The following is a 27,373-nucleotide window of genomic DNA, read 5'->3' as shown; positions in this document are numbered from 1 at the left end:
AAACATGATGATGGAAATTGGGGTGAGGACAAATATTAAAGAGCTTCACATGTCAAAATATGAGCAAATAAAATCAAAAATGTATTAGGGGTTAGGATACTGACCAAGAACAGTTTGTATCCAGCTTTGAAGAAAAGGGTGAGACTGTTTATATGTTTATTTGGGTAAATGAATCCTTATGTTCAGTCTCTGTCATCATATACTGAATTTCCCCCTGTTACACACAGATTAAATAAGAGCCTCATTATTATTACTATTACTATTATTTATAATCAGGCCTTTGGGCGTTAGTTGTAATACGTGGAGACAAAGTCTGGGAGCAAAGTCTCCTCTTTCAGCAGTCTGCGAGGCATCTACCACATCCCCAATAATGCCTGGCATCCCACAGGTTTAGCTCATTTTACTGGAATGGCAGCGGAAGCCAACTAATTCGGAGCAGTGCTTCCAAGTGTTTGTGGCTTGTAACCCTTTAAAGTAATAGTTCAATGTCAGGAATACACTTATTTGCTTTCTTTGCTTTCTTACACCACTTTCATGTCTGTTAAATATGAAGCTTCAGGAGACAGTTAGCTTAGCATAACACAGCAGACCTTTTGACTTGTCAAAGCAGAAAAACGGTCTCTTTTCCACTTGATTAGACTATTTCTTGACCCGGTGTAGTGACCACCTGCTGTTTCTAGCTACACCCAGTCTTTTATGCTAAGCTAAACTAGCAATATGCTAACTATAGCTTGATATTTAAAGGACAAATATGAAGGTGGTTTTAATCTTCTGATCTCACTCGCGCAGCAAGAAAGCAAGAAAACATATTTCACTAACTATTCCTTTAAGATGAAGAAATGACTGTTTTCAACTCAGCCACACCTGATGTATTATGTTCTGTAAGCTTGTGGTAGCCAACAATGCATTTTAGAGGCCTGAAAACATCAAATAATCCAGTAACTCCAAAGTAAAAGATGAAAATTAGAGGATAATATAAATAGTTTAAACTCCTCCCTCCTATTTATTGTCTTGCACCCTCCTCAGATTTATTATGTGACTTCTTGGCGGGGGGGTCCCGACCCCCAGGTTGGGAACCGCTGCCCTAGAAGAATGTGAGATCCTCAGCTTTGCAAACCCTCATGCTTTCATATTACAAATGCAGCTGCACTCTTGCGCACTTGTTCTAGATCAATACTATTTGTACACACTCTGTTCCATCTTAATTGGCCACTCCATTTGAATATCATCTTGTGCTGTGTCCTGGTGATGATGGAAAGCCTGCTCGGTGCCAGCTGAGCCCGGGGTGGGAGGGAATGAGATTGCTACTGTATTATGCTGGCGGTGCTCTGAGGCTGCCGAGCGGTGATAGAGAGGCGTCTCTGGCCAGGCGGAGAGGAACCACTATTAGATTTGTTGACTGCTCATCGTTCTGGCATGTTGAGATAATAGGGAAATACTTTTACTTCAGCAGCCAGGCAATTAATGTGATCATACATAGTCTGGCATATCCCCTCAATGACTTATTGCTCGACAACAAGGCCGTCTATTTGATCCTTGTTGGCATTGTACGGTAGCCAACTGAGAGATACATTCAGAAGGTATTTCATCTTCAAAAGGATTAGCTCCTAATGTGAAAAACACTGCACAGCTCCTTGCCACTGGGAACAGCTGAATCATTTACAGGAATGAGCTTGACATTGCAATATGAAGTCATCTGACAGTATTATGACTGTTCAGTTTTGTCTCCTCTCTTACACACACAATGTCACTCTGTTTCTCTATTGTATTGCATTTTTCAGTATGAGAAAGAGCTGGTATCTGTTGAGTTTCTGGTCCACAGAGACTCATTCAAGAGGATATATTATGCTTTTTTATGATCTTCTGTTATTTTATGATGTCTGTTTTATGTAGACATACTTCCTGCAAGTCAAAAGTCAGGGCTTCAACTAAGGCTGGGTAATATATCAATATTATATTGATATCATGATATGAGACTAGATATCGTCTTAGAATTTGGATATCATAATATCGTGATATGGTATGAATGTCTTTTCCTGGTTTTAAAGGGTGCATGACACTAACTTACTGATGATTATTTATAAAAAAATCTCATTGTGTAAATATTTTGTGAAAGCACCAATAGTCATCCCTACAATATTGTTGCGATATCAAGGTAATTGGTTAAAAATATCGTGATATTTGATTTTATCCATATCGCCCAGCCCCTAGCCTCAACCTGATCTGCACACTTTCTTTGCAACGTTTTTTTCTATCATGCCCATAAACAGCCATCCATTCTTCAGCTTTTGTTGCTAAGGTTTTTTCAGTGTTTGTTTGTGTTGTTCATTTGTATATTTCGGATTGGATTTGAGCTCTAATATTGGCTTTACGGATGTATTTTAGAAGTTGACATTTTGACAGTCAGAACAAAGTAGGCTGCTCAGGAGGGGGGCCTTAAAGAGACAGCCTGTTTCAGACAGAGGCTGAAATGAAAGGCTGCATAAAGGACCAGTATGAGTTAAATAAAGAGTTTTTTAAAACTGTAAATTATGCAAATACATTCTAGTAGCGCCCCAGAGTAAAAATATAGAACTGGAAATGTGCATGATATGTCCCCTTTAAAGAGTTAGTAAACACTCAATAACATGGGTGTACTATTTGAGTCAAACCATTTAGGAATTTGCACTATATGCCACCTTCACAATTAATTATGTCCCAGCGGGTGTTTTTCCTTCTACAGCAGATGGGAGCACCTGCTATGACATCACAGATTGGGGTGTGACCAGAGGGCAGCATCCTCTGACAGAGCTTCATGCAACATTTGATTCACTGTTAATATATTCTCACCTCCAGTTATAAGAGCCTACCATTCTACCCATAATAATATTTCCCTATTTATTTTCATTAATTCATTTTTGTACATCTTTTTCTGTCTATTCCGCCTGCCGGTCACTAACCCGCCTGTCATTCCACATCCTGTCACTCCCAAGTTGCCTTCAGTGTTTCTTGTCAGTTCCCGTCACCTGATCCCAGTTCCCACCTGCGCACATCCCTCTCATGCCTCAGTTACCCTTCCAGTTTTTATACCTTCCCATTTCTTTCTTCTCTTTGCCAGCTAGTTTACTGAGCCATTAAGGCCTTTTTTAATCTGTTTTCTGTCTGCTTTGTTTTTGACCCCAACCTGCCTTTTTCTAACACTCTGGCTGTTATTTTATGCCCCGTCAGACTGTTTTGACTGCAGATGTTTTCTTGCTACATTGAGGAAGAAAACTTTGTTTTTAATCCATCTGCCTTGTCTATGAGTCATGCTTTTGGGTCCAAACCATGATTTACTGAGCCTTCACAGAGCTCCGTTGCAACAGAAATGTAAATTAGGAGTATGGTGTTTCTGAAGTTGTTGTTTTTTTTGTTGGGTATGATTGAGAATTGAACGTCTGTCCCTTCAGTGCCAGTAGGAGATGACTCATTTTTACAACATCTTTGAGACAAGGAATAACAAGATTGTGAAATACTGTAAAATTCTACCTCACCGTACAACTAATTAGATGTTTTCTTTTTTATGTAGGCATCAGATAAAGGTCTTTGAGGCTTGGGAATATGTTTTTTTTTTTGTTTTATTTCTGTTACTCAGGTCCATGCAGAGTATCAGCTATGAAAAACAATTATGATTATTATATATGAGATATCTATTGGGGCAGGGTCAGTTCAGAGTGTTGAAAGCTATCCAACGGGGTAATGTGACACATGATGGAGCAGTAAACCATAAACTAGGTAGCAAAAATGGCTTGGACCAACACTGGCCTGATTGCTGGACCTACAGTATACTAGACTGAAATACGACCTAGAACTGCCTCAAGTGCACTGATCCAATTCTGTCTGCCAACAGTGGCCCAAAGCTGATATGAATGCTGCTAACTGGAGCCGATTCTCAGCCCAAACCTGTCTGCACCTCTACAATCTGGCCAAATCTTGAAATACACGGATGAGAGCTGGCTCACATTTGTTCCCGTGTTTCCAGAGAACAGATGAATGCACCCACACGGAGCCACAATGTTTTCAATATTCAGATTTGGAGACCATAAATACATTAGAAGATTGAAAAAAAGTAAAGTTTTTTTATGGAACAAGACCAGTTAACTTTCCTCTTTGATGTGCAGAAAGTATTTTTTGCCTTTATGCAATAAATATCTTGCTCCATACAGCATACAGGGGGTGAAAGTAACTGATTAAATGATTAAAAGCAAACCTTATAACAAAAGCACTTATATCTAGTGCATGTGATGTTTTTCAGATTGTTGTGAGCTGTTTAAAAAACACAAGATACAGTAGCAATACCTCAGAGTGAGACCCTTCTGTAGGAGAAGAAGGTCAGATATTTCTTGCATTCAACTCACTGAAGACACAGTGCTCAGTAGACTGTAAGAAACAAGGTTAGAAAATGTGAAAATGTTATCCGCCCTTTAAACACTAATACATAAAAACACAGAACACAGCAAAAAGTAACATATTCTATACACAAACACACACAAGAAGAGGGTTGTGACCTATTATCAGGTTCCTGTGTGTATCCCAGGCTGGCTGACCTATGCAGTCTGAACTGTATTGTTACAGAGCAGGAGCATGACTGTGCTGGAAGGTCAAGCGTGTGGACAGTAACCAACCCTCGGGGAGATGGTGAATACTGGCAGATGTGCCCCAGAAAGAAAATAAATAAGACTCTGCAAGATGTCAAAAGTTAGTAGAGTTGACAGTTCCAGTATAATGCTTTAAAAGTGTATTTCCGGGTTGTGTCTCGGCGGGGATGCTCCTGTGAACATATCTGACTTACCAAAGCAGCCAGAGAGGATTTGTTTAATGCTGTGTGTTGAAGCGATGTGTTTAAATGAGCTGGGGGTGACGTGTGGAACCAGATGAAACCACTTCTAGTAGCTTGTGATATTGATTTCATGCTGGGAATATGCACATGTTGAATCATCGCAGTCTTTTACATCACATTTCAGATTTATACCCGAATCGTAGAAGGTTGGAGAGCTGGACTGTCGTTAGACCTCACCTGTAATTCAGATGAGTGAGGGGAGAGTGAATAAAGAGCTAATGTTCGTTGAGGTGTGCTAGACTAAGGTACTTCAGGGTTCAGTTCACCCAAATTACTAAAAACACATTTCACACTTACTCCAGGCTACTTCTAGTTGTATCCATGCAGATCATTTTAGTTTGGCTTGTGCAGGTCTGTCTCTGACACAGCTGCCAATTTAATGTAAGTGAATAGAATTTCAGTTTTGGTGCTCACTCTGGATAACTCACAGAGCCCACGGTCAACTAGTTTTTGTGGACTATATTTTGGACTATTGTGTTCTTTAAGATACCAGTGAGACAATGAAATGCAATCCAGGAAGCTACAGATTAATGAGTTAAAGCACTGAGCAGCAAATAGAGTAATTATATTGCAGTTACTAATCCCAATAACACTGTTACATTTACAATTTGGAGTCACTGTCTACACCGGATCTATATGTAAAGTCTATGGATGCTATTCATTACCTATAAATAGCAGGAGATCCAGCCACACAGTGTATAATGGATACGACTCAACGAGCTGACAGGCCATTCGCCATATCTGAATTTGCATAATCATGACTTGACCTCAACTAATGACAATAAATGAGTCTGTCCAGCACATCGCACCGGCTCATAGTCTGTATTCACGTTACAGAGTAATCCAACAAGCATATGTGCTTGCATGCATGTGATTGGTCAATGAAGCACCTTGCTGGATTGCATTTTCAGAAATAAATTGAACATTTTTGCCAGACGAACCTGCGTTGCTTTGCCAGAGCTCTCTGCTTTGGCATCTATGCATCAACACATGGCTACAATTCAGATGAATGATAGTGCTGTGTTTTTTCATGGAGATCAAACGTCGGTCTGATGGCCGCCTTATAATTAGGTTGGAAGGAGATGTTTCAAAGACAGATATCTCCATACCTTGGTGTATAAACCCAAAACTATCTGCAAAGACTGATAAGAGGTAGTCAGAACTATAAATTATTGTAATTTAGGTGAAATGACCCATTCATTCAAAAAACATCTAAGTTAAAGTTACTACAAGGAACTTTCATTTTTGTTGTTGATTTTAGCTCCCCCTGTGGACAAAGGTGGTAGTGCATTCCTCGAATGAAGACTATTTCCCATAAACACCATCGCCTCATGCCTTAAAGATCTTGGCTAGCATGTGCATTTGTTTAGGAAGTGAGTGAAAGAAATACACTATTTATTTTTAACACTAGTGATGAGGTAATGTATCTAATTGTGGCTATGAAAGATTAATAATTGTAATATGAGGATGGTGTCCTAATAATGTCTTTGTCCTGTTTCATAACCAGTTAAAAGTTTAATGAAGTACCTTTGAGTGACGATCAATCAAAGATTGCATTCTACTGATCAGCCTTCAGACTAGAAAATATGAAAATATGTGAATTATTGGTAAAAAGCAATAATCCTACATTTCTCCTTCACTCCCTCAGTGTGTAGTTTTAGAAGAGGTTCAAAAATCAACATTTGAAGTCTGTTGTCCATCACAGTTGTCCTGGCAGATTTGTTGTAGTAAACAGTCTTGTAGTTGTAGTTTTACCACAGGTCCCTCCAGCGTTCCCACAGGTCTGTCCCACACCCACCTTTACTCTCCTCTCCTTCAAAATATGTGCTCACACAAAGAGAGATGTGTCTGACAAAAGCAAAAGTGACATCTGTTTTCCCAAGAGCTTGCTAAAAAAGTAGAAGATGGGGAACCTTTTGGCTCCTTTGGCCAGAAGGAGAAACACACAAACACTGTCAACACAAACACAATCACACACACAGCTAAAAGGCAGCTATGCTCGCCTTGTAACTCTTCTAGTTTCATTTAGTGTGACAAGCTTTCTGCGGGGAGACCTTCAGTAATATCTGGAGGTTTTACATAAACAAACACTGGCAAAAGAAAACGCATAGAAACAGTCTTGATTTGTGGTACATGATGCTGATTGTTGTGTCCTACAGAGAGGACTAAGGCCAGTGAAGGTGATGTGTTTTTGTCTGACCTCTGGAACAGCTGGAGGAACTGAGGTCAGCACAATATGTTGGCAGTTCACAGCAAAATCTCCTAATACACACTTTTAGCTCAGCATTTACTGTGAATGGGATTAGAGTGATTAAACTATAGATTTAGCAGTTAAATATATGAGTACTTTGCAAAGCATTCCTCACCTGTTTGGAGACCTTTAAGTTGAAGCGGATATAATGAATATTTACAGTAAAAATGGATCACATAACTACTTATATGTGAAAGTAGTGAATGCACAAAGAATTATCACCTATCATTTCCCCTCAGCTCTTTCAGGTCATTGTCTTTTTCTGTTTGACTAACATTGGACACAAACACAACTCTAAATGAATGTTGATGTTGTTCTGTATCTACTAGATATGTCGAGAGCTGTTTGCTAACAAGTTCATCATATCAACTTAAAGTAAATTGTGTAAACAGCTTGTTTTCCCTGCCAGCAAATAGCCAAAAATCTTTTGTTGTGAGGTTTAGGAACAGATTGAGCCACAAATTAAAATTGCATTACGTGTAAACTCATATAACCCCCAAAACATGTTTTTGCCTTCTATTTGTTTTGTATTTCAATCATTTCCATACTGTACATGTGTAACTCTAATGCTGTGTCTCCAATCTCGTACTTCTGTGCCTACACTTCATATTTTGAGTGCACAAGTGCCATTACCCTGAGAAGTATAGACAAATGCAGTGCACTATGAGTACCCAGATGATGCACTCAAAATGATCAAAAAGTTGAGCGTGTAACTATAGACACTTCTCACCCTCAACGGTTGCCATCTTGGCTTGTAACTACGGTGAACATTGCTGCATTATACAAATGCATTGTACATATAGTATACATATTGTCAGATATGAGCCATCCATAGGTTTATTTGGTTAATATAGCAGCCTTGTTTGACCTGAAACACAAAACTCAAACTCAACACCGACCTGTTGAAATTTGCGAACTACACAAGTAAGTACATATAGTGCACACAGTGTACTACAAAGAAGTGTGGGCTACCGACAGAAGGATGTGATTTGAGACACAGTGGTAGTCTACAGTAGGTTACTGGAACTTTTTAATGACTGGAAATTAGTCAGCACAGTGATGGAAAAACACAGTCACTGTCTTGTGGTCATTACAACTTGGCACATATAGTATAGTATAGTCAAATGAGCTTGTATTGTCATACTCATGATCCAACTCTGCATTTAAATGATCTGATTGATTACTTAACATGGCCCAAAAATATAATCTTCATTATCAGCTGCTGCAGACACATCTTCATTTCCAGAGTTGCTGTTGGCAGAACCTTCACATCAATAAAATGATTATTGTCATGTTTCTTTCTCTTATTTATGCTTCTTGTGTAATTATATGAGCCTCCTGTATTGTGCAGGCTTGCAACTAGGATGCTAAAGTTAGATTTAGAGTATACATTATTACAGTCATAATTACAGTGTTTTCATCATTGAAAAAAGATCTTGCATAACCACAACAAACTTGTCAAAGAGCACATTCATTAGTAAATCATGTATTATAATGATATCGGTGTAATTCATAGCAATACATGTCTAAGATGATGAAAAATGTACGTAAAGTCCTTGTAGAGGTGGATTACTGAATGCTTTACAATACTGTCATCTAACTGTAAAAGTTCTGAGCAAACTTATCAGTATGTAGCATTGTTTGTGTGTGTGTGTGTGTGTGTGTGTGTGTCTGTTTTTGTGTGAGTGTGAGGAAGCACTCGGGAGTAAGAGTCGAGAGGGGGGAGAAAAAAATGCATATTCATCAGGCCTCGCAGACAAAACAATGTACTGGCATAATCTGTGCGACGAGTGCGGGTTAAATAGCTGCAGTGAGACTTGATATGTTTCAGTAGGACAAACATTTATGAACTTACCCCATGGACTTACCACATCATAATGTGTCACAGGAAGAGTGTAGCAGTGCATACGTTTGCATTCGACTGGGAGTTCAGCGAGGCCGCCTGTTTTTCACCTCCATCTGAACACTTAATTACTTCAGCTGGTTAATCTGTCACTGGGTATAAATCTATGGGGAATAAACGGAATGCAATTTAGAGAGGCTGCTGGATCAATGCCCCAGTGTGTCTGCTGTGCTCAGCCAAGATGATGGTTTGTACCTAGCAGGATAGAGATGTAATTACACCTCCATACATGTGGAAGTATCATCTAGACTCATGTCTTGACCGGAACAATTTGCATAATCTGTTTTTCATTGACTGCCATTTGTAGGAATACAGATCATCCCTCATCTGATTTATGATGTGTAGAAAAAAGCTGTAAAAAAGCTGTAAAAAGCTTAAAGCTGTAAAAAAAGCTAATCAACCCAAATTCAGAAAACAACAAGCAGCTCATGCTCCGTTCAAACTCACCTCCACTGATAAAACATATGAGTGACCACAGCTGCTGTTAGTAAGAGTGTCCTTCAATACATTTAGTAACATGTTTTAACCACTAGATGGCATTCCTGTATAGAGAGCAGAAAAGAGAGCGGCAATCAGATGTTTCAATCTGTTTGCTGTCAATTGAAGGCGCTACCAGCTATATTGCATCATTAACATCACTGCTGTGTTTTCATCATCATGGGGAAGAGTGGCAGCAGCGTTCGTATGTCTATCTTCAGCTTCATGAGGATTTGATTTGTATGAAACTGAAAGGAAAACCCAGAGGAGTCTCTCTGAACACATTTGCACATTAGGCCACATGCTCGGAGGCTTTATGAGCCAAGTGCACAATTGTGAGTATGAAAGTTTATAAGAAAAAAAAAAATTCAAGAGAACCAAGAAAGCAATCTGAGATTCCCAGAGCTCATCTGGTGAAAACAAATGAAATTGATGAGAGATTGACTTTCTGGAGCATGCAGTGAGTGCTATGAATTCATAGTGAGGGAATATAGAGTTTAAAATGGAAAAACCTGTATAACCACGGCTGCGGCAGGCTGGGAGTTTAGAAATACTGAGGTCACGAGTTCCCCCCTTCAACGCGTCTCCCACCACTCACAGAAAATTATGACCATAAACCATCTTTTTATATGATACTTTTTGTGGCATGTTATTACTTTATTGGAAGCGACAGTAGAGAGATGACAGGAAATAAGAAGAATGGGAGAGAGAGATGGGGAATGGCATGCAAAAAAAGTTCCCATCCAGATGTGAACTGGGGATGTTGTCGTTCATGATCAGCACCTTAACCCTTAGCAACCAGGGGGCTGCTCCTGCTCATTTTTTAGGTTCTTTTTCGGCCGATATAGTAGAAAAAAGGTTAAATTATACCAACATAATGGAATAATGTTACCATATGGAGCCCAAAACCAACAAAAGGCAGTAAAAGCTTTTATGCTGGATAAAGAAAAATGAACAATATGATGTTACAACAGTATTCAACCCACTATATGGGGGATTAACATTACCTCTAGTGTCTGCTATCACTAATGGAAACTAACTGCAGCTGGGTAACATCTTGATGTGACACACTGACACCTTGGACCAATCATTGCCCTGGACACACATGGACACACCCATCTCATTTTTCTATGAGCACATGTACAATTGGAAATATGGTGAGGAAAATGGAAAAAAAGAAGAGATAAAGTGTAAAATAAATAAAGTTGAATGTTTAATTTATCTTTTGGAGCTCCATATTTCTTCACCACATTGTCAAATACAACATTCTGGGGTTGAAATACTGAAGTATTGGCTTAAATTTAGTCAGCTTTGATCTAAAAATATAGCAATCCGCTTATAAAATACCCATTAATTGTAGTTTTTTTAAATTTTAGAACATACTATAACTCCACCCAAGTTGCTCACACCTTTGAAGAAGTCACCTTTACTAATTCTGGGTTTAATTCTTTACTTGTGGATATGGAGCTGCATATTGGCAGCTGTGTAGGATTTAACACATCCGACACAAACAGCTACTGTAGCGTAATCTCCTGGCTCGCTCCACCCTCTCCATCCTCTCCATTCTCCTCCCATGCTCCCTGGTCCTTTGCCCACCATGCCATCTCCAGCTGTCCCCCCCCCCCCCCCCTCTCTCTCCACCGATGGAGAGGGGGGTTGGTGGTTAGAGGGGTGGTGTGGGGTGAGAGCTGGCCGGCTTCAGCCCTGCCTGCCTGCCTTGCTGCCAGGCTGTCGTGTTCAAGCCTTGATGTTACAGACTGCAGTACCCCCCCCCCCCCCACCCCACCCCCTTTATAATCCACTGGATTGTTGCATTAAAACCATCACATGATTTTTTTTTTCTTTCTTTCATTGCTCCCTTCCAGTTGTAGGGTGTTGCATCACCAATGGAGGAAGCTATAAATAACAAAGAGGGGCTGTGGGGGAGGGAGGGGAGATACAAGAAGGAGGGAGGGTGGTGGTGGTGGGTTTTTATTTTTTATTTTTTTTTTGGGGGGGGGGGGGGGGGGGGGGGGCCTGTCAAACACATAGAACAACACAGATTTGTAGCTGTTGGCTCCCTCCGTAGCCAACGCAGAGCTTTGAGTTAGCGCAGTAATATTCACACTTACCTGACTAAGTCTTTGGCATGCATCACAATGCTCACTGAGGATTTGATGCATAAAGAAATTCAGCAGCGCAGCAGGGGCCAATGGCTGCGATGAGAAAACAAGCTAAAGGGAATATTCAGACGTGTCACTCAGCGAGACGTCTTGTGAGTGTTTTTTTTCTTCTACCTAGCATTGTCACACTGACAGAAATTCAGGTGTGGCTGTGTTGACAGTAAGCTACTGTGAAATAGCAGAATGGGGTTGAGCTTGGTGAAATAGGTTGGAGTTTCTTTTTCTTTTTTTGTTACTTTCATCTGCTTATAGAGGCTATGAGAGTCTTCAGAGGTCTTCTCGGGAAGGAAGCTGAGAGAGATAGCGATTGGCTGGAAGGCAAAGCTCTGCAGAGGGAGACATATACTGAGGCAAAAACACAGCAATGACATCCAAATAAACCAATAGAGCTGTTTCTGTCTGCTGCCCCCCGTGCTCTGCATTAGCATACATCCCTGCCTTTGCCCGCCAGGCAAACAACTACAGTAACAAGTCTGTGTTAAGAAAGGAAGACTGGTTCTTACAAGTGAATAATGTAGGTCGTCAGAGGAACATGCTTCATTGGCAGATGTGTCAGTATCTATCACTACGTCACGAATGCATCATCACTATCACTAACATCGAAGTTTATAAAGCAGAGAGGTGGAGGTGTTCAGATATTTTACTTAGAGTTGTGTGTAAAGTGGAAGTGGTCACTATAGTGATGAATTATCACCTGAACGTTCCTCTGAACTGTATCGAGGCTTTATTTTGGTCTTATAACACAGGCTTTCCATTAAGAATAACAAAAAAATACTTTACCACCACACTAACATTACCAGAGATATCATCTTTTTAACATGATATGGTGATGGTGTCATAAGTGTTGTGTTTTCGTGGTTTTAAAGGCAACATTACTGTAAAGTGATGTCATCTTCTGACCTTTCCAGACTGTTTGTAGTTGTTTAATGATTTGCATTGACCCACTTAATCATTGTTTCCATATTACAGATAATTATTTGTCCAAAATCTCATTGTGTAAATATTTTGTGGAAGCACCAACAGTCATCCCTATAATACTGTCAATATCGGCAATATCTTTATCAAGGTATTTGGTCAAAAATATTGTGATATTTGATTTTTTTCCATACTGCCCAGCACTTTATGCAAGTGGCAGTTAACATACCCTTGAGCAGCAAGACTAAAATGGAGACGTCTGGTCACTTCTTTCTTCCAAACACACAGTTGTTTTGTTTTTTTTATTTCCAAATGTGTTGTCTTTAACCAAGCTGTAACTACCACAGCTTGAGGTTGAAGCCCAGAGAGAACTAAACATGCAATGCCTCTAACTGACTCCCATTAAAAAAAACCTCAACTTCTCTCTAGAAATACTAAAGAGGGTTTTTTTTTTTTTTTTTTTTTTTTTTTTTTCAATGACTCATTGTGGGTTTTAATCGCTACAGTTGGGCCCTCAAACAAGTGTTCTAGTGGTCATTTAGGAAACTATTGCCCCATTACTCAGACTTGAAGACATATAGAAGCTTTGATGGGTGTTGATTGACAGCTGTGATTGACAGGTGGCTCACCTGCTTCCCAGATTGTGAAAGGCAACACTTTACATGCCTTATCTGGAGGGTCCTGGCTCCAAATGGAAAATATGGCACCGACCATAAGCTGCAAATCTGGGCTTCAGATCGGCTACAAACTAACAGGTGACATCACACCTCTCTATATACAGTCCATAACTTCAATCTACACTGGGTCAATCCATCACGTCACACAGCTTCCTCTGGAACTACAAAAAGCTTTCTACTCTCCAATTTCTTTCATATATGCAGTGGTTCCTCCCTGGCCTGTAAACAGAGTTTGATGTGTAAAATCTTTGGAGCTCCCCTTTAAGTCCCTGAACCCAATCTGAAACAACCCTGATGACCTTTCACACTTGAAACACACTTGACAAAACTCCTCCAGAGCACCGAAGACATTATACAACAGGCTGAGTTCTTCCTAAGATGAGTACATTGATGTGTGAAATCTGTGACTAAAGTACAGCACTTGAGTAAGAACTTCTCTCCACTGCTGCAGTAGTCACACACGCACATCCCAATACACGGCGACATTTCTCGGACACACACACACACACTCCATTAGAAATGTAGCTTCCAAGAAACCCAGCAATGATATCTAATAAAGAAGTTTTGCCCACCTCTTTCTGTCTTCTCTTCCTCTTTGATCTCTCCACCTCACCCTCTCTGTTCCTCTCTCCCCATAAGCCTCCAACTATCCATCCAAATCCCCCTCTCTCTCTCTCCCTCTCTCCACTCTGCCTCGCTCTCTCTCCCACCCTGCGAGTCTCTGGCATGTTATTTAAGTCAAGGACAGCATTAGCATGACGATCACAGCCCTCTATCACAAGTCTGCCAAGGCTGGAGGAGTGAGCTTTTGTTATTAGGGAGGAGAGAGAACTACTAAACATGTGAGTGAAAAAAAAGAGAGAGAGAAGGAAGGAAGGAAGGAGGGAGGGAGGAAGGGAGGGAGGAAGGTGAACACGCAGAGACAGGATAACATGGTTTCTGAGAAATTGAAGATGATTTGTGCCTCTTAAGACAAAGCATACATGTGTCCGCATTAAAGAAAAACCTAATCCGTTTACGTGGCGTACGTATGCTCCGAGGAAGACCCCTTCCTCACTGCCAATCAAAGACAAAAGCGTTTTTTTCCACAAGTGTCAAGAGATAGGGCCTACAAAGAGACTCCAAAATCATGCCCTCGATCATATGTGCAGTTCTCTCGCAGCTCCTGCATCATTACATGAAACCCCGAGTGAAATCAGATTAGACTGTATGTATGAGTTCCTGCTTGTTATTCCACATCTGATTACTCATGGGTGCCCACAGGAGGGAGGAGGAGGGTGGCACACACATGGATTTTTTTTTTTTAACAGCCTCTCTGCTCATATTCATATTTACAAACCTATTTATTACAACAGGAAATTAAAACACAGTTAATTGTATCATAAACACACATCTGGGTTACTAAAACCAGATTACTTTTTAATGAAACAGATGCCGTCCTGGGCCAATTTCTCCCTTCGCCAACTACCCAACCACCCAACCTACCCCCGCTCGCAGTTTGGTGAAGCGTCCTCTGCTCAACTGGCTTCCCCTTTAATTCTTTCCCATTGGTTTAAAAGGCACCCCCCGCTAATTAAAGCCATCATAGTCTTATTCTCATGATCTATCTAATCACTTCTGCTGCTCATTTGGCACTGCAGCACATGAAATAATGAAGTCTTTTTGGGAAGAGAGTGTGTGGCTTGGCTTAGACGTCCATTACTTACCTTTTTTTTACGGCCCCCCCGCAGTGTTCCTGCTCCCTGTTAAGGTGTGGGTCTATCCTGGCAGATGGAGAAAGAGAGATGGGGTCTGACATTTCACATGGCTTTCAGTCAGACGAGTAATCTGATGGTCTAGAGGGAAGAGGAGGAGGAAGAGGAGGAGGAAGGGGGGGAGGTTGTGTGGCCTTGGAAGGAAAAAAAAAATCCAGCTGCATATTAAATGTGCTCAGGCGTTTCATGGCCTGTCAAACCCGGGTGTGATTTGTGATGCACGGAAGACACACTGTCTCATATCTTGGCTGACGTGTGCACATGTGGATGTACGTGAATGTGAACGTACGTGTGTGTGCGTGTGTATGTACAAAATCGGGGCGCACACACACACACCAACCAACCCATCCGAACACGCAGCAGCAGCAGCAGCAGCAGCAGCAGCAGCAGCAGCAGCACCAGTCAAGCCTGCTATCATTTGAATTCCTCCCTTGCGGTGGCTCCTTAAGACATCTCAATCTCCATCACGCTGTCACAAGAAATAAACACAGTGTAGCAAGAATAGAGAGGGAGAGAAAAAAACAACAAATAAAAACAGACTTTTTCTTTCACTCACATTCATCGTCATGTATAAGTTACACAGTTTCTCACACACACACACACACACACACACACACACACACACACACACACACACACACACACACACACACACACACACACACACACACACACACACACACACACACACACACACACACACACACACACACACACACACACGAGGCCGGACGTACAAACACAAGCCAAAAGATGCATTCTCGCCTGTTGCATGGTGAAAAAATACATTTATTGGAATCTGTGTCAATGTAGAAAAAAGTGAAAACTGGCTTTAGGTTTTGTCACAGTACCACAGGTGAAGATTCCAGCAGCCTGTCTGGTGAGCTGAAAACTAAGTCAGCAAAAGCTCATTTAAGGGGGGCGTTAACATCTGCTACTGATGATGACAAACAGAGGAAGTTGGCCTATGATACCAAACACCAAATAAGTCTCACAGACACTGAAAAAAGCTCAGGCTGCTCCTAGTAGACACACCACCAGCAAAAATACACATGTTGTACAGCAATTAACCTAGACCGACGTTCTCTCATGTTGAGTTTTAGCAGGGAGAGGCTGATTTTTTTAAATGTGTTTTAACTGTGTGATACTGTTACAAATCCCTTTCCAATCACTATAAAGCCAGGGTCACCCACTGCCAGCATCCAAGCAGCTCAAAGGAGCCCATATTGTATGATCAGTGACTTAAAACTCATAAGTTAGGCCCCATATTATCCCATTTTGTACCCAGACTCTGGAAATAACTCCAGTGACCCTGTGCAAAGCTATGAGACTCATGCATCATCGTCTTTCATGTCCACCAGGGCTTCAGTTTTCACTCTCCAAAGCCCGACGTCTAAATAAAGGGAGTATCACATGAAATGTTCTCTTTTTCTTCTCTGGAGAAGTCACTTTTTTTCTCTTATTTTTTAATTGGAAATATTTCTGTCTGAACAAACATTTCTATAATAAACATATTGTAAGTGACAAATTCTGTTCTGGCAGGCCAAACATTGTTATGGGTAGTGCATTTCTATTTCTGATATGACAGGATAAGTCTCACGACACATGGCGAGTCTGCATACTTCATGAAGTCAACAAAACAAATGCAACAACAAAAAAGGCATTTGAAAAACAAAAAAAACCCCAAAACAAAAAAAAGGACATTTCTAAACTCAGATACTGAGTATTAACATTGAGAGGTCAGGTTTTTTTTCCCCCATACAACTTTCTTTACATATAGACTTAGTTTTATTCTTAAATATCTTAAATCTCATATAAAATAATTCATCAGAAACCAGTTCTATATACACAGACAAAGAGTGCACGAGATGGAGAAAGAGACGGTGTGCATGCCGAGGTGGTTTTGCTAGAGCGGAGGGAGGGAGTTGGGGGGGGGTTAGTTTTTTGCTATGAGAATATATGCACTGCTTTGATGGACTTAAAAAAAACAAAACCCTGGCTTCTTTTTTTCTGATGAAACGTATGAGTGGTTTTGTCTCAAGTATCACGCTCAGTATCATCATTCATAAAAGAAAAACAATCGATATACAGCCTGTTTTACTTTCTCTTATGAGTGGCAATTCTTCAAAGAGAATGTGAACTTCATGGCAATGGGGAAAAAAAGGATCCATACTTCCACCTTGGCCTCTCCTGACACAAGTTATCAACCAAAGCAGAACATTTATGAGATCCTGCGCTGGATTCTTGGGTAAGCCTCGGGCCAAAAGTCTTAATATATGGAGATCACCAATAAGGAATGGTGTCTGTCTGAATGCAAGAATGTGAGAAAAATGAAATAATAAATGGCAAGCTGCAGCAGTCTCATCGGGTCAAGGCAAATAATATGCTCGCGGATGGTTGTTCCTTTACAATGTTAAAACATAGCACATAGTAGCTACATACGACAAAGCATGCATGCTTTAGGGTGTTATTTTAAGAAGGCTAATTCAAAATTAAACCAAACAAAGAGGGGTGGGTCGCATTTGCTGTGATTTCTGCCCTGTGTCACTTTGAGGCTTTAGCTGATAGCGGGGGTGAAAGTTGGCTAAAGTGTTTTATTATTTTCATTAGGAGGGAAATAACAGGACATTAGTCACAGGCAGGTAGTTTAAGCAGCTTGTTCATTCTTTTATATTCACATTCACACTCTTTTTTTCTTTCCCCCCCCCTTGTAAAATATGAGTCTGTCTGATTTTACAAAGACTGCGATTTTTTAATGTCTCACGGCCTGTCTGTGTGTGTGTGTGTGTGTGTGTGTGTGTGAACGCTGAGTTGGAAAAAAAGGGAGGGGGAAAAAAGAAAGCTGGCACGTTAATTTGGCAATGAACTGGCTGTGAGGACCTGGCGTTTCTATATAAAACTGCACCGGATGACACCACAATGGCCACGCTTGTTGCTGTTGATGCTGCTGTTATTTACTTCTCTCCAGAAAAAGAAAAAAAGAAACAGAATAAAAAGAAAAAAAGAAACACAACAATGAAGACATCATACAGACAGCACGATCAATACCAACCTGGAAGAGGAACGCTTAAATTTCACTTCTCTTTTTTTTTTTTTCCTGTTGCTTTGAATTTTTCGGAACTTTTAAACCGGCATCCGCACGTCTCTGGCAAGCGACAGTATCTCTGTGTGTGTGTGTGTTATTATTTAGAAAATCTCTAATAGATATTCACAGTTGCTTGACTGAATGGCAAAAAATACCCATGAAGTCTAAAATTGCTGGTTTAGTGTCGTCTAAAACATGGATGCCAAGAGTTCTTTAAAGTACTGGAGGTACATCGTAGACTATTTGATGGATTCAGACTCCGAGTGTAAAAAAATCTTGCAGCGTGTTGCCTTTGAGCACTAACACACATATTCATACATACAACCATTCATTTTCTTGTATATATATAGAATAGAGAGAGAGAGAGAGATCTGCAGTAATATGGAACAGTGGAAATACCTTCAATTACATCTGATGGCGTGATGTGACACACATTTCACTAATTCTTCATGATGGAAGAGATTCTGTTCTGTGTATGGATGCTCTTCAGGGAGCGTTTTACATGATATCAGATTTCTGCACAGTAAAACAGCACACATAAAAACATGAGGACATTCAAATAAAAGTATCCCACGCTGATTGTGATGTTTAAAATGTTATTCAATTCATTTTCTTTTCTTTCTTTTTTTTTATTCTAGAAAGGGAGGCGAGGGTTTATTTTTGGCGGGGCGAGGAAGGGGTGCTGCCAATCCCCCACCCCTTGTTTTCCCCCCCACCTCACAGACTACACAGTAGTTTCATTCTTCCAGGGTCCAGTGCGTATATTCCCTGTGCTGTCCGAGGAGTACAGGAGTCCTTCGTGCAGCCCTCCCTTAAGAATCCCATTCTGATTGGGGGGGTTCTGGGGGTAGGATTGTCTGCGCGGGGCGTGCATCTCCAGGTGATGTGTCGCCATCGGGTCCTCCTCGGCCACTTTGCCGCAGCCACACAGGAAGACGCCCGTGTCGCCCGCTTCTGCCGGGCAAAGAGAGGGGAAAAGGTCTGCCTTAGAGCAGCAGATGTGCCGGTGGCAGGGGTTATGGCATGCCAGGGCCTCGTGTGTGGTGGCTGCAGCGGCGTGGCATGTGTGATGCCCGTCGTGGTGACCCTCGTGGGCCAGATGTGGGCAGATGTGGGTGTGACGCCCGTGTGTGCTGTGGGGGCTGTCAGTGTGTGAGCTGTGCACGCTGCCTCCATCCACACTGGAGGGAATGTGATAGGCGTACTCCCTCTCGCTCCCCGCTCCGCAAGCGGCGGCCCCAGCGCGGCGGCTGAAATGGCGGCCTTTAGTCCTGGTGCTGCTCTTCAGGCAGGGGTGCAACTGGATCCCCGGCCGGTAACCCTCCGGGTCGGCGTGTAGCAACACGTGCGTGGCGGCGGGCTCCTCCTCCATCAGCTGCTGGCTGTGCAGGGCGGCGCAGCACGGCGTCACTGGCGCCAGACACGTCACGTGATTCTGCGAGGACGGAAGAGCGGCGTGTTTGCAGTGACCTAAACTGCTGTGGCTGCAACTCATCAACGATTTCCCCTGACACGGTGAGTCGTGGTGGCAGTGGCTATGACCGTGCCCGTGCCCGGGGGTATCTCCGTTCACGTTAACCTTGGGTCGGGCTTGAGCGGGCCCGTGGTCGCCCGAGCAAGCGTTGGCGCGCCGACCGGGACAACAGGAGCACCAGCAATGCCAGACATCGTCACGCTTGGCACAGTGATGGATGAGGATGAAGAGGCCGAGAGTGACAGAGAAGGCACCGTACAGGCAGCTGAAGATCATGTCCAGGAAGTGACCTTGAGACACAGCCAGCGCCCCGAAAGTCCAGGTTGCCAGGAACAGAAAAAGAGTGAAGGCCGCCGTGCGTAATTGAGCCTTGAAGGAATGCTCATTAGCCAGCAGCGCGGGGTTGATGGGGACGCCCGGGCAGCCGGCTGGGCAGTGGCTCCCGCTGGGTTGGGCTCCCAGGGCCCCGGGCTCAGCTCCCTGGTGGCAGTGGGTCGGCATGTCGACGGAGGCAAGCCTCTGCTGCTCCTCTGTCAGCTGCTTGAGCTCATACTTCTTTTCGGGGTGGCGCCGCAGCTGGATGAACGTGCAGAGGAAGTAGATGCAGGTCACCAGGACGATGAAGGCCACAGGGCCGTAAAAGGCTCCCAGACTGGGCTCCCACGCCATCCAGCAGCTGCAACAAAAATAAACAACGCAAGATTTTAACACTTTGATTTATGCTGGCATTTTTTTCTAAAGTAGCAGAACATAAATAATCAACTATACAAACCCTATCATTTGTTTTAACATGCTCACAATATCACCTTGGGAGCAAACAGCATTAACATAAGCACACAACCACTATGTGCTTATTCAACAGAGGAAAAACTCATCTAAAAACACATCCAGCACAGAGCTCATCAAATGCTAATCCAACAAAGGGAAATACAGTGTGGAAATGTGAATGCTTGTCTGCGTATGTATACACACGTCTACACCTGTGAGAAAAGAATAAAAACCCCCCAGATGATTTATTTTTGGTTTTTAACACCTAATGAGGAACAGGCTTTATTGAGGTGTATACAATGGTGCAAAGCATCAACAGAGGATGTAAGTTAACCTTGAAAACAGAAGCAAATGTAGGACTTACTACGGCGCTTCCTCCCCGCTGCCATAGTTGTTTATATTGACGGCTGCCGTGACCCCGCAGATGATGAGGGGCACTCCACCGCTCACCAAGTAAAATCTGCGAGGTGAAAGAAGGACAAACAGAGACAGAGTATGAAAATGTGTGGCATGAAAAAAAAAGATACATTTACATTTCGCCTGCTACTGTATGTATTCCCCAATTTCCTCAAATACGACCATGTTAAAACAATCTGATGTGTAACTTTAGAGCTTGTAAATGTGTTTGTGATCACACTCGGCGGGTGCGATCACACCTACTTCACAGTTTGATTTCTTGTGTACAAACCTAACATTTTCAAGCTGCTCCGTATCCTCGAATCAACACTGAAAGAGGGAGACTGAAAATAGGAATGGGTGACCTATTGATTATTTTTTATTAATATTCATCTTTTTTTTTTTTAAATCCATCATATCCAAATCATAAATATTTATTTTAGTCCCAAATTGATAGAATTGAAATAACTTAACAAGCAAAATAACTTTAAAATCAGAGAAATTCACATGATACAAGTCCTGTTTTTTGTCAAGTTATATAAGCAAATACATACCGAATAAAGTAAACATCCTGCAGAGTCAAGCTGTGTGTGTGTGTGTACATGTATGCATATGAAAGAAAAACAGAGATGGAGAGCAAGTACACTCATACATAACTGTGCATATTAACTATAAACAGAAACTCTCAGGTTGAAAGGTTAAAACCAAAGCTACATCTTTGTTAACACATATATGAGCATATAAAAAGTGTGAGATTAGTGTGATTTGAACCTCTACAGATGCAGACAGGCTCTCCTGAGATTTTTTACAGTGGAGCCCCCTGCTGTGCCTGTGCTTCTGTAAATGTTAGAAAATGTTAACATGTCATTAAGTCAGGGGGAAAAGGGAAACTGTGAAATTTGGGGAAAGTAGAGACAAAAGTCCAGCAACACTTCATTTTTTTACCACTACTACTACTATATCTGTGGAAAAGTAGAGAGAAACAGCCCAGCCAGTCACAATCGGGTGCTGATATGTGAGGGGACTGCAGGTCAGACACCATGTTGAAGTTGTTTTGGTATCATTAATAGTGATTAAATGACTGTCAAGTGTCCAATGTGAAAAATGTAAAAAAACACAGCTGCTGTGGGTCATTCAACATTCTCCACGCAAGTTCGCAAACGTCGATGCTTCTCCCAGCTGGAGCGAACACGTGACCCCTGTGAACATAGTTAACATACACTCTGACAAACTGGTGGAGGTGATCAATCTCAGTCCTCAAGGAGGCAGTGCAGGCTAGTTAAATCTAATCAGAGTGGTTCCACTGTAAACAAACATGGTGTCTGTGGAGGAATAGGTGCTGCTGTACTTACTGCACATAAGAAAGAAGAGAAGTCGCTAATGGAGGAAGGATGGAGAATTCCTATCTTAAGAAAAAGGATGACGTTTAGATGGAGCTTTGTCCAATTGTGTACCCAAATCAAAGAGGTCAGCCTTCTCTTGTTTCATGCTATGGTGACTCTAGCTGTAATGCTCAGGCTGCATCTTTGTGCTGCTTTGCATAATATACTGCGTGAGATCTCGTGTAGCTTGAAGCAAGTTTGTTTGGCCCATCCTCAGAAATGAATGCTACACATGCCCAAGGTGCAATTAAAGTGTGAATTGAAGAAAAACTATTATTTCCATGAACAGTGGGATCAGTGTAGAATGTGAAGTGAGGTCAGCAGCTGCAAACAAACATTGATGATAGGTTAATGGTGCTGAAGAGAAACTAATGTTGCCACTGCTGTGAATCAACACTATCTCAACCTACTCAGGTTATAAAAAAGAAGGTGGGTGATTATTCATCCTTCATCTGCCTCCTTGATATACTTTGTAAACCTTCAGGTACACACATAGTACACAAGCGAATGTGCGAACAATGATGATGCTCGCGTCACGGCAAAGTATATGATGAGCTTTACGAATTCAATGCACAAACAAAAGCTAATCCCCCCCGGCAGCTCCCTCTCAGCACTGTCCTTGTCCTCTCTCTTTGCACTGTCATCCACTTTCCTATATAACACTATGCTATTTCCTCTTCCTTCCTGTTCAATCTCAACCTCTGTCACTGCTCTAACCTTTCCACTACTCCATCTTCCTCCGTCTTCATCCTCAGTTTCCTTCCTTCTATGCCCTCTCTCTCTCTCTCTTTCTCTCTCTCTCTCCCAATCTGACTCACAAAGCGCCTGTCCCAAAAATTCAATTACAATCAAGATGTTTGTCTGGATCGGTCGGTGAGAGGTGGCTGGGTGGTTGGAGGGGAGGGAAGGGGGGGGGTGGGTTGGCAGCATTACCGGCCTGTCACTGTCTCCGAGTGGAGCGGTTCCCCCAGGGGACCCTCCTCCAACAGAAAGCCATTTACACAGCCGTCAGCAAGATAAGCATAAATGAGAAGAACTAGTGGATGTTAAAGCACCCTTCGCTTTATAACCCTCATTCCCCTTTATCTCCTCTTGGAAAGCTCTGTGTGAGCTTTCCACAGGCTTGTGCCCGGAAGAAACATGTGTAGCTTACATGCCAAAAAAATGTATAGCGTGCACGATCAAATTACAGTCTACATGCTGCCCTGTTTTTATGCAAAAAAGATCCACATTAAAATTCTTCCCCATGCACTCACTCTTGTGCGAACACACATTAAAACGCACACACACACACACCCTTTTTTGTTGGCCGTTCTATTAAAGAAGGCCTTCAAACTCTAACAGAATGGCTGTGTGCTATGCAGAGTTGCGTTTTTTTTTGAGTGAGTTTAGGAACAGCAATCATCTGATATAAATAGACCCTGAAGTGCCTGCCTTTTAGCCAGCAGCTACACAGCAGCTCCCCTCCCATCCCTGTCCCTCTGCTTATGCACCCGTCCTCTGTTTTGTGACTATGCACTGTCCTCCCTCTGGACCCCGTCCAGGATATACATAGCACAGCTGGGGACAACTGATGGTCATATATTGTAGCCCCAGCAAAGGCTGAAGGCTAGGGGTAACACCGCACTACACAGCAGTAATGTACTGTATGTAGGCCTGCTCACCTTAATCTAAAAACGAAAATGGGTGTCTGAATGCCCTTTACTGAACAGAGTGAGCTTATTTAAAGACATAGTTCAACATTTTAGGAACATTTTTTGAGGTTTTTTTTGTTACTTGCTAAGAGGAGTGATACCATTCACATACAGTTTGCAAGAAAAATTCCGGCTGCATCTAGCAGTTTAGTTTAGCTTAGTTTAACAAGACATTGGAAACAGCTAGCTTGTGTCTGTCTATCAAAACTGGATTACCAGCACATCTACAGCTCACTATTTAACGCATTATATTACATTTAATGAATTAAAAAAGAGAAAAAATGACAGTGTGATATTGCTATGCTACCTATGTGGGCAGACCAATGCTACCTGTCCCCCCCCCCTTTTTTTTTTGTCATTGTGCTAAGCCAACCAGCTGCTAGCAGTAGTCTTGTATTTAACAGACATTTATGAGAAAAGTATCTATCTTTTCATTTAACTCTCAGCAATAAAACAAATGTAACATTCAAAATAAAACATTTAATTAGAAAAGTTCAAAAATTACATAGGCTATTGTGGGATATTGCTATGCTACTGTAACCCATGTGGACAGAGCCAGGCTAGCTGTTTCCCCGTTTCCAGTCTTTGCGCTAGGCTAACCAGCTGCCGGCATTTATGAGACATTCATGAGAAAGGTATCCGTCTTTTCATTTAACTCTCAGCAATAAAGGAAATTGTTGAACTAATGTTATTGCCTTAAAAGTCTTCCTTTTAATGGCAAAAGTCAGTTTAGTGATTTAGGATAAATATTCTACCTCTGTAGCGCAGTTCATTTTTGAATACACATATTCATGCATCGCCAGCTATTACTAGCCTTTCCTCATTTCCATCTCCATTCCATTTGAAATTTAACATTTTAAAGTGGCTGCTCTAAATTCAAAGAAAGGTTGATGTTGAATTATTTCATTCCGTTTCCCCATCTTTGCTTTTTAAGAAGTGAATTAGCCTGTTTGCAATTATTAATATTGACAGCTGGGTTGAATGCTGGTGGTCATATTCCACAGATGTTGAGCGGGGAAAATGTTCTTTCTCTCAATTTTAAGTGTTATTTCAGAGAAATGATCTGCATCCATCACAGATGACTGTGTCGGTTAATAGGATGAGCAGAAGTGTTTAAGGTGTGTGGTCTGACACGGTGCAGCAGATTTCTGACAAAGTTCAACGTGATGGTCGGCTGGATATGCCATCAGACGCTGTCAGGGTGGCAGGGACAGGAAAAAGAGTTGGATGAGGAGAAATAGGTTGGTGTTTGGGAGGAAAAGGGCGGGGGGGGGGAGCTCGGAGGAGAAATTGATTTGTCTCCAGCTGCTAAGTCTCATTGCATGAGCCCGTCTGACGGGGAGCATTACAGTCAATCACTGTGGATCAACTCGACTGCCGCGCCACACGATCCCTCCGCCTGCCCCCAGACAAATTATCTCATTCACAAGCAGTGCATGATGGGAGAGCCTCGAGAATATTCCATATAAAAAAATGTAAAAAACACAATCACGCAGGTATTTGAGGATTTGCTTTGCGAGGAAAGTGCTGCTTATATGTTGAGGGGATACTTATCTGGTGGGGTCTTTATCCTCAGCGACTTTCACTGACTCTTCAAGAATATGCTACTGAGGACAATCAGGTTTTTAATAATGTCAGACATATATACTGCTGCTCATTCATAGATTTTTATAGATATTACTTCCCGGCTGCATGGGTGATCAATGCCCATGAGTGCTAAATGCGCCACTGAGACACCAGACAGAAAAATGTCTAAAAGCAAATGGGTAAGTTATCCCAGTCGGGTTCATATCCAGTGCAATGCAACATGTTTGAATATATTTCTTGTTTGGGGTCATGAACTGTATCTTGTTCCAAATATTTAATATTCCAAACAGCCAGAAAAATTGAGGACTCTGAAACGCCACTTGATATTTTCCAACAGCTTTAAAACTGAATACAAGATTAAATGACAAACAGGCATTTATTGTACCATGTCCTCTGTTTGCCTCCGTATCTGTGCTCTCAAACCCCACCCCTCCACCCCCACCTTAAAAGGATTTCTCATCGGAGCTTCTGCAGCACGGTTGCAATGCGCAGAAGAGCTCACGCAGCACCTTCTTCACCGCAGAGGAAGAGCACCGTATGTGTCCAAAAAGCTCATCCTCTTAAACATGCCAAATGTCGTGAGTAAGCAGAAATGGAATGAGATGGAGGAACGGTAGAAAAGGAAATCACAAAAAAAAAAAAAGTGTAGAAATTCAATCTGATGTGCATGTCTTAGCGAACAGGAATTAAATCGGTCAAAAGGCTAAATATATTTAGATTTGAGATAAAGCTCCTGGCTCAGCTGCCTCCTGGGTGATTGAAGTAATTAGTTATAACATTGGGGGTGATGCCATGGTAACAGGTTGTCTCAAGTCCGCCATCCTTCCTCCTCCTACTAACATTCATCCACCCTCCATTCTTCTTCCCTTACAGTGTAGTAGGAAACCTCAAACAGAATAACTGAGCCAAAACATTTATTACACACCCAGTTCAGCTATTGCAGACAGTTTCCTCTAACACGTCTGCGAGAATGTCTATCTATACCTATGGGAAAACTGCAGAGTCGGAGGTTTCAAATATTTTTCAAAAATATAAAAAATCATTGTCAGGCTTGAGCAGCGGTTCCCAACCTTTTTTATTTTTCGTTTGATACTTTCCCACATTCCTGCCAGATAAGCTTTTCCAGTGGCATGTTCCAGATGAGTTCATTTCAACTGATTTTCACAGTTCCTACCAAAAACACAAATATGTGGATATGTTGTTTTTTTTCAAATCAAATCATAATTTCTATGTTGTTTTAAACAGATGAGCTACTCCACAGTGTTTCCCCCTAGCAGAAGGCCCCTAGGGTGTGTAGGACCTCTAGTTGGGAATCACTGGGTTACGGTGTAAAATGCCACAGATAATGGTGATGGCTAATGCTAATGGTAATGAAATTAAAACAGCTGCTAGCTGCTCTATAGCCCCCTCTCATCCAACTGTTGCTTCATTTAAATTGCTTTCATTAAACTGTTTTTGAACATGAAAATCCAAAAATAGCTGCATAACCACACAAGCTCAGCAGGGGAAGACAGGAAATTCTCATTCAGATGTTCTTAGGTCTTATACAACCCTTTCTGTCAAAGTTATTGTTGCTAAGCAGCAGTTTGCACCTTGAATGTCACCTCTGACAGAAGAGTCTGAGCTAAATGAGCATCCATTCAGAAATTTGACTAATTAAACGGAATTCACTGGACTCCTCTAATCTCAGACATTTATCATTGTTAATTTTCACATCATGTGCATCATTACTGTTCAAAACCTAAACTTCTTCCCTTGTGGCAGACTCAGTGAATCAGATTAAAAATGTAATTTCTTAACATGAACAGACCCACAAGGACAGCCGAGCAGTATATATAGGAAGACCTGACAGCTACGTCACTACGGAGTGAACAAACAAAGCCATGGGCTTGAAAGAATACAAACTAGCTGTGGATGTCTCTGCAGATAAACGATGCAATAACTCATCTGTGTGAAGCTATTGTTGCCCTCTAAAGGGAACACGAGGCGG

The 27,373-nt window shown here is 41.8% G+C and overlaps 1 protein-coding gene across 1 annotated transcript in view; it reads right to left on the bottom strand.

The window, feature by feature from the left end:
* Positions 1-18,806: 18,806 nt before the first annotated feature.
* LOC133991582 (adhesion G protein-coupled receptor A3) overlaps positions 18,807-27,373 on the bottom strand; it is a 159,437-nt gene continuing 150,870 nt past the window's right edge. The window contains exons 18-19 of the mRNA XM_062430038.1: positions 20,689-20,784; positions 18,807-20,232 (exon numbers count right to left, since the gene is read on the bottom strand). Coding sequence (XP_062286022.1) covers positions 18,807-20,232; positions 20,689-20,784 — 1,522 coding nt within the window. The remainder of the gene's footprint in view (positions 20,233-20,688; positions 20,785-27,373) is intronic.

Source organism: Scomber scombrus, chromosome 12 (genome assembly GCF_963691925.1).
Source record: "Scomber scombrus chromosome 12, fScoSco1.1, whole genome shotgun sequence".
Taxonomy (NCBI): Eukaryota; Metazoa; Chordata; class Actinopteri; order Scombriformes; family Scombridae; genus Scomber; species Scomber scombrus.
This window is presented reverse-complemented; position numbering and strand designations above follow the sequence as displayed.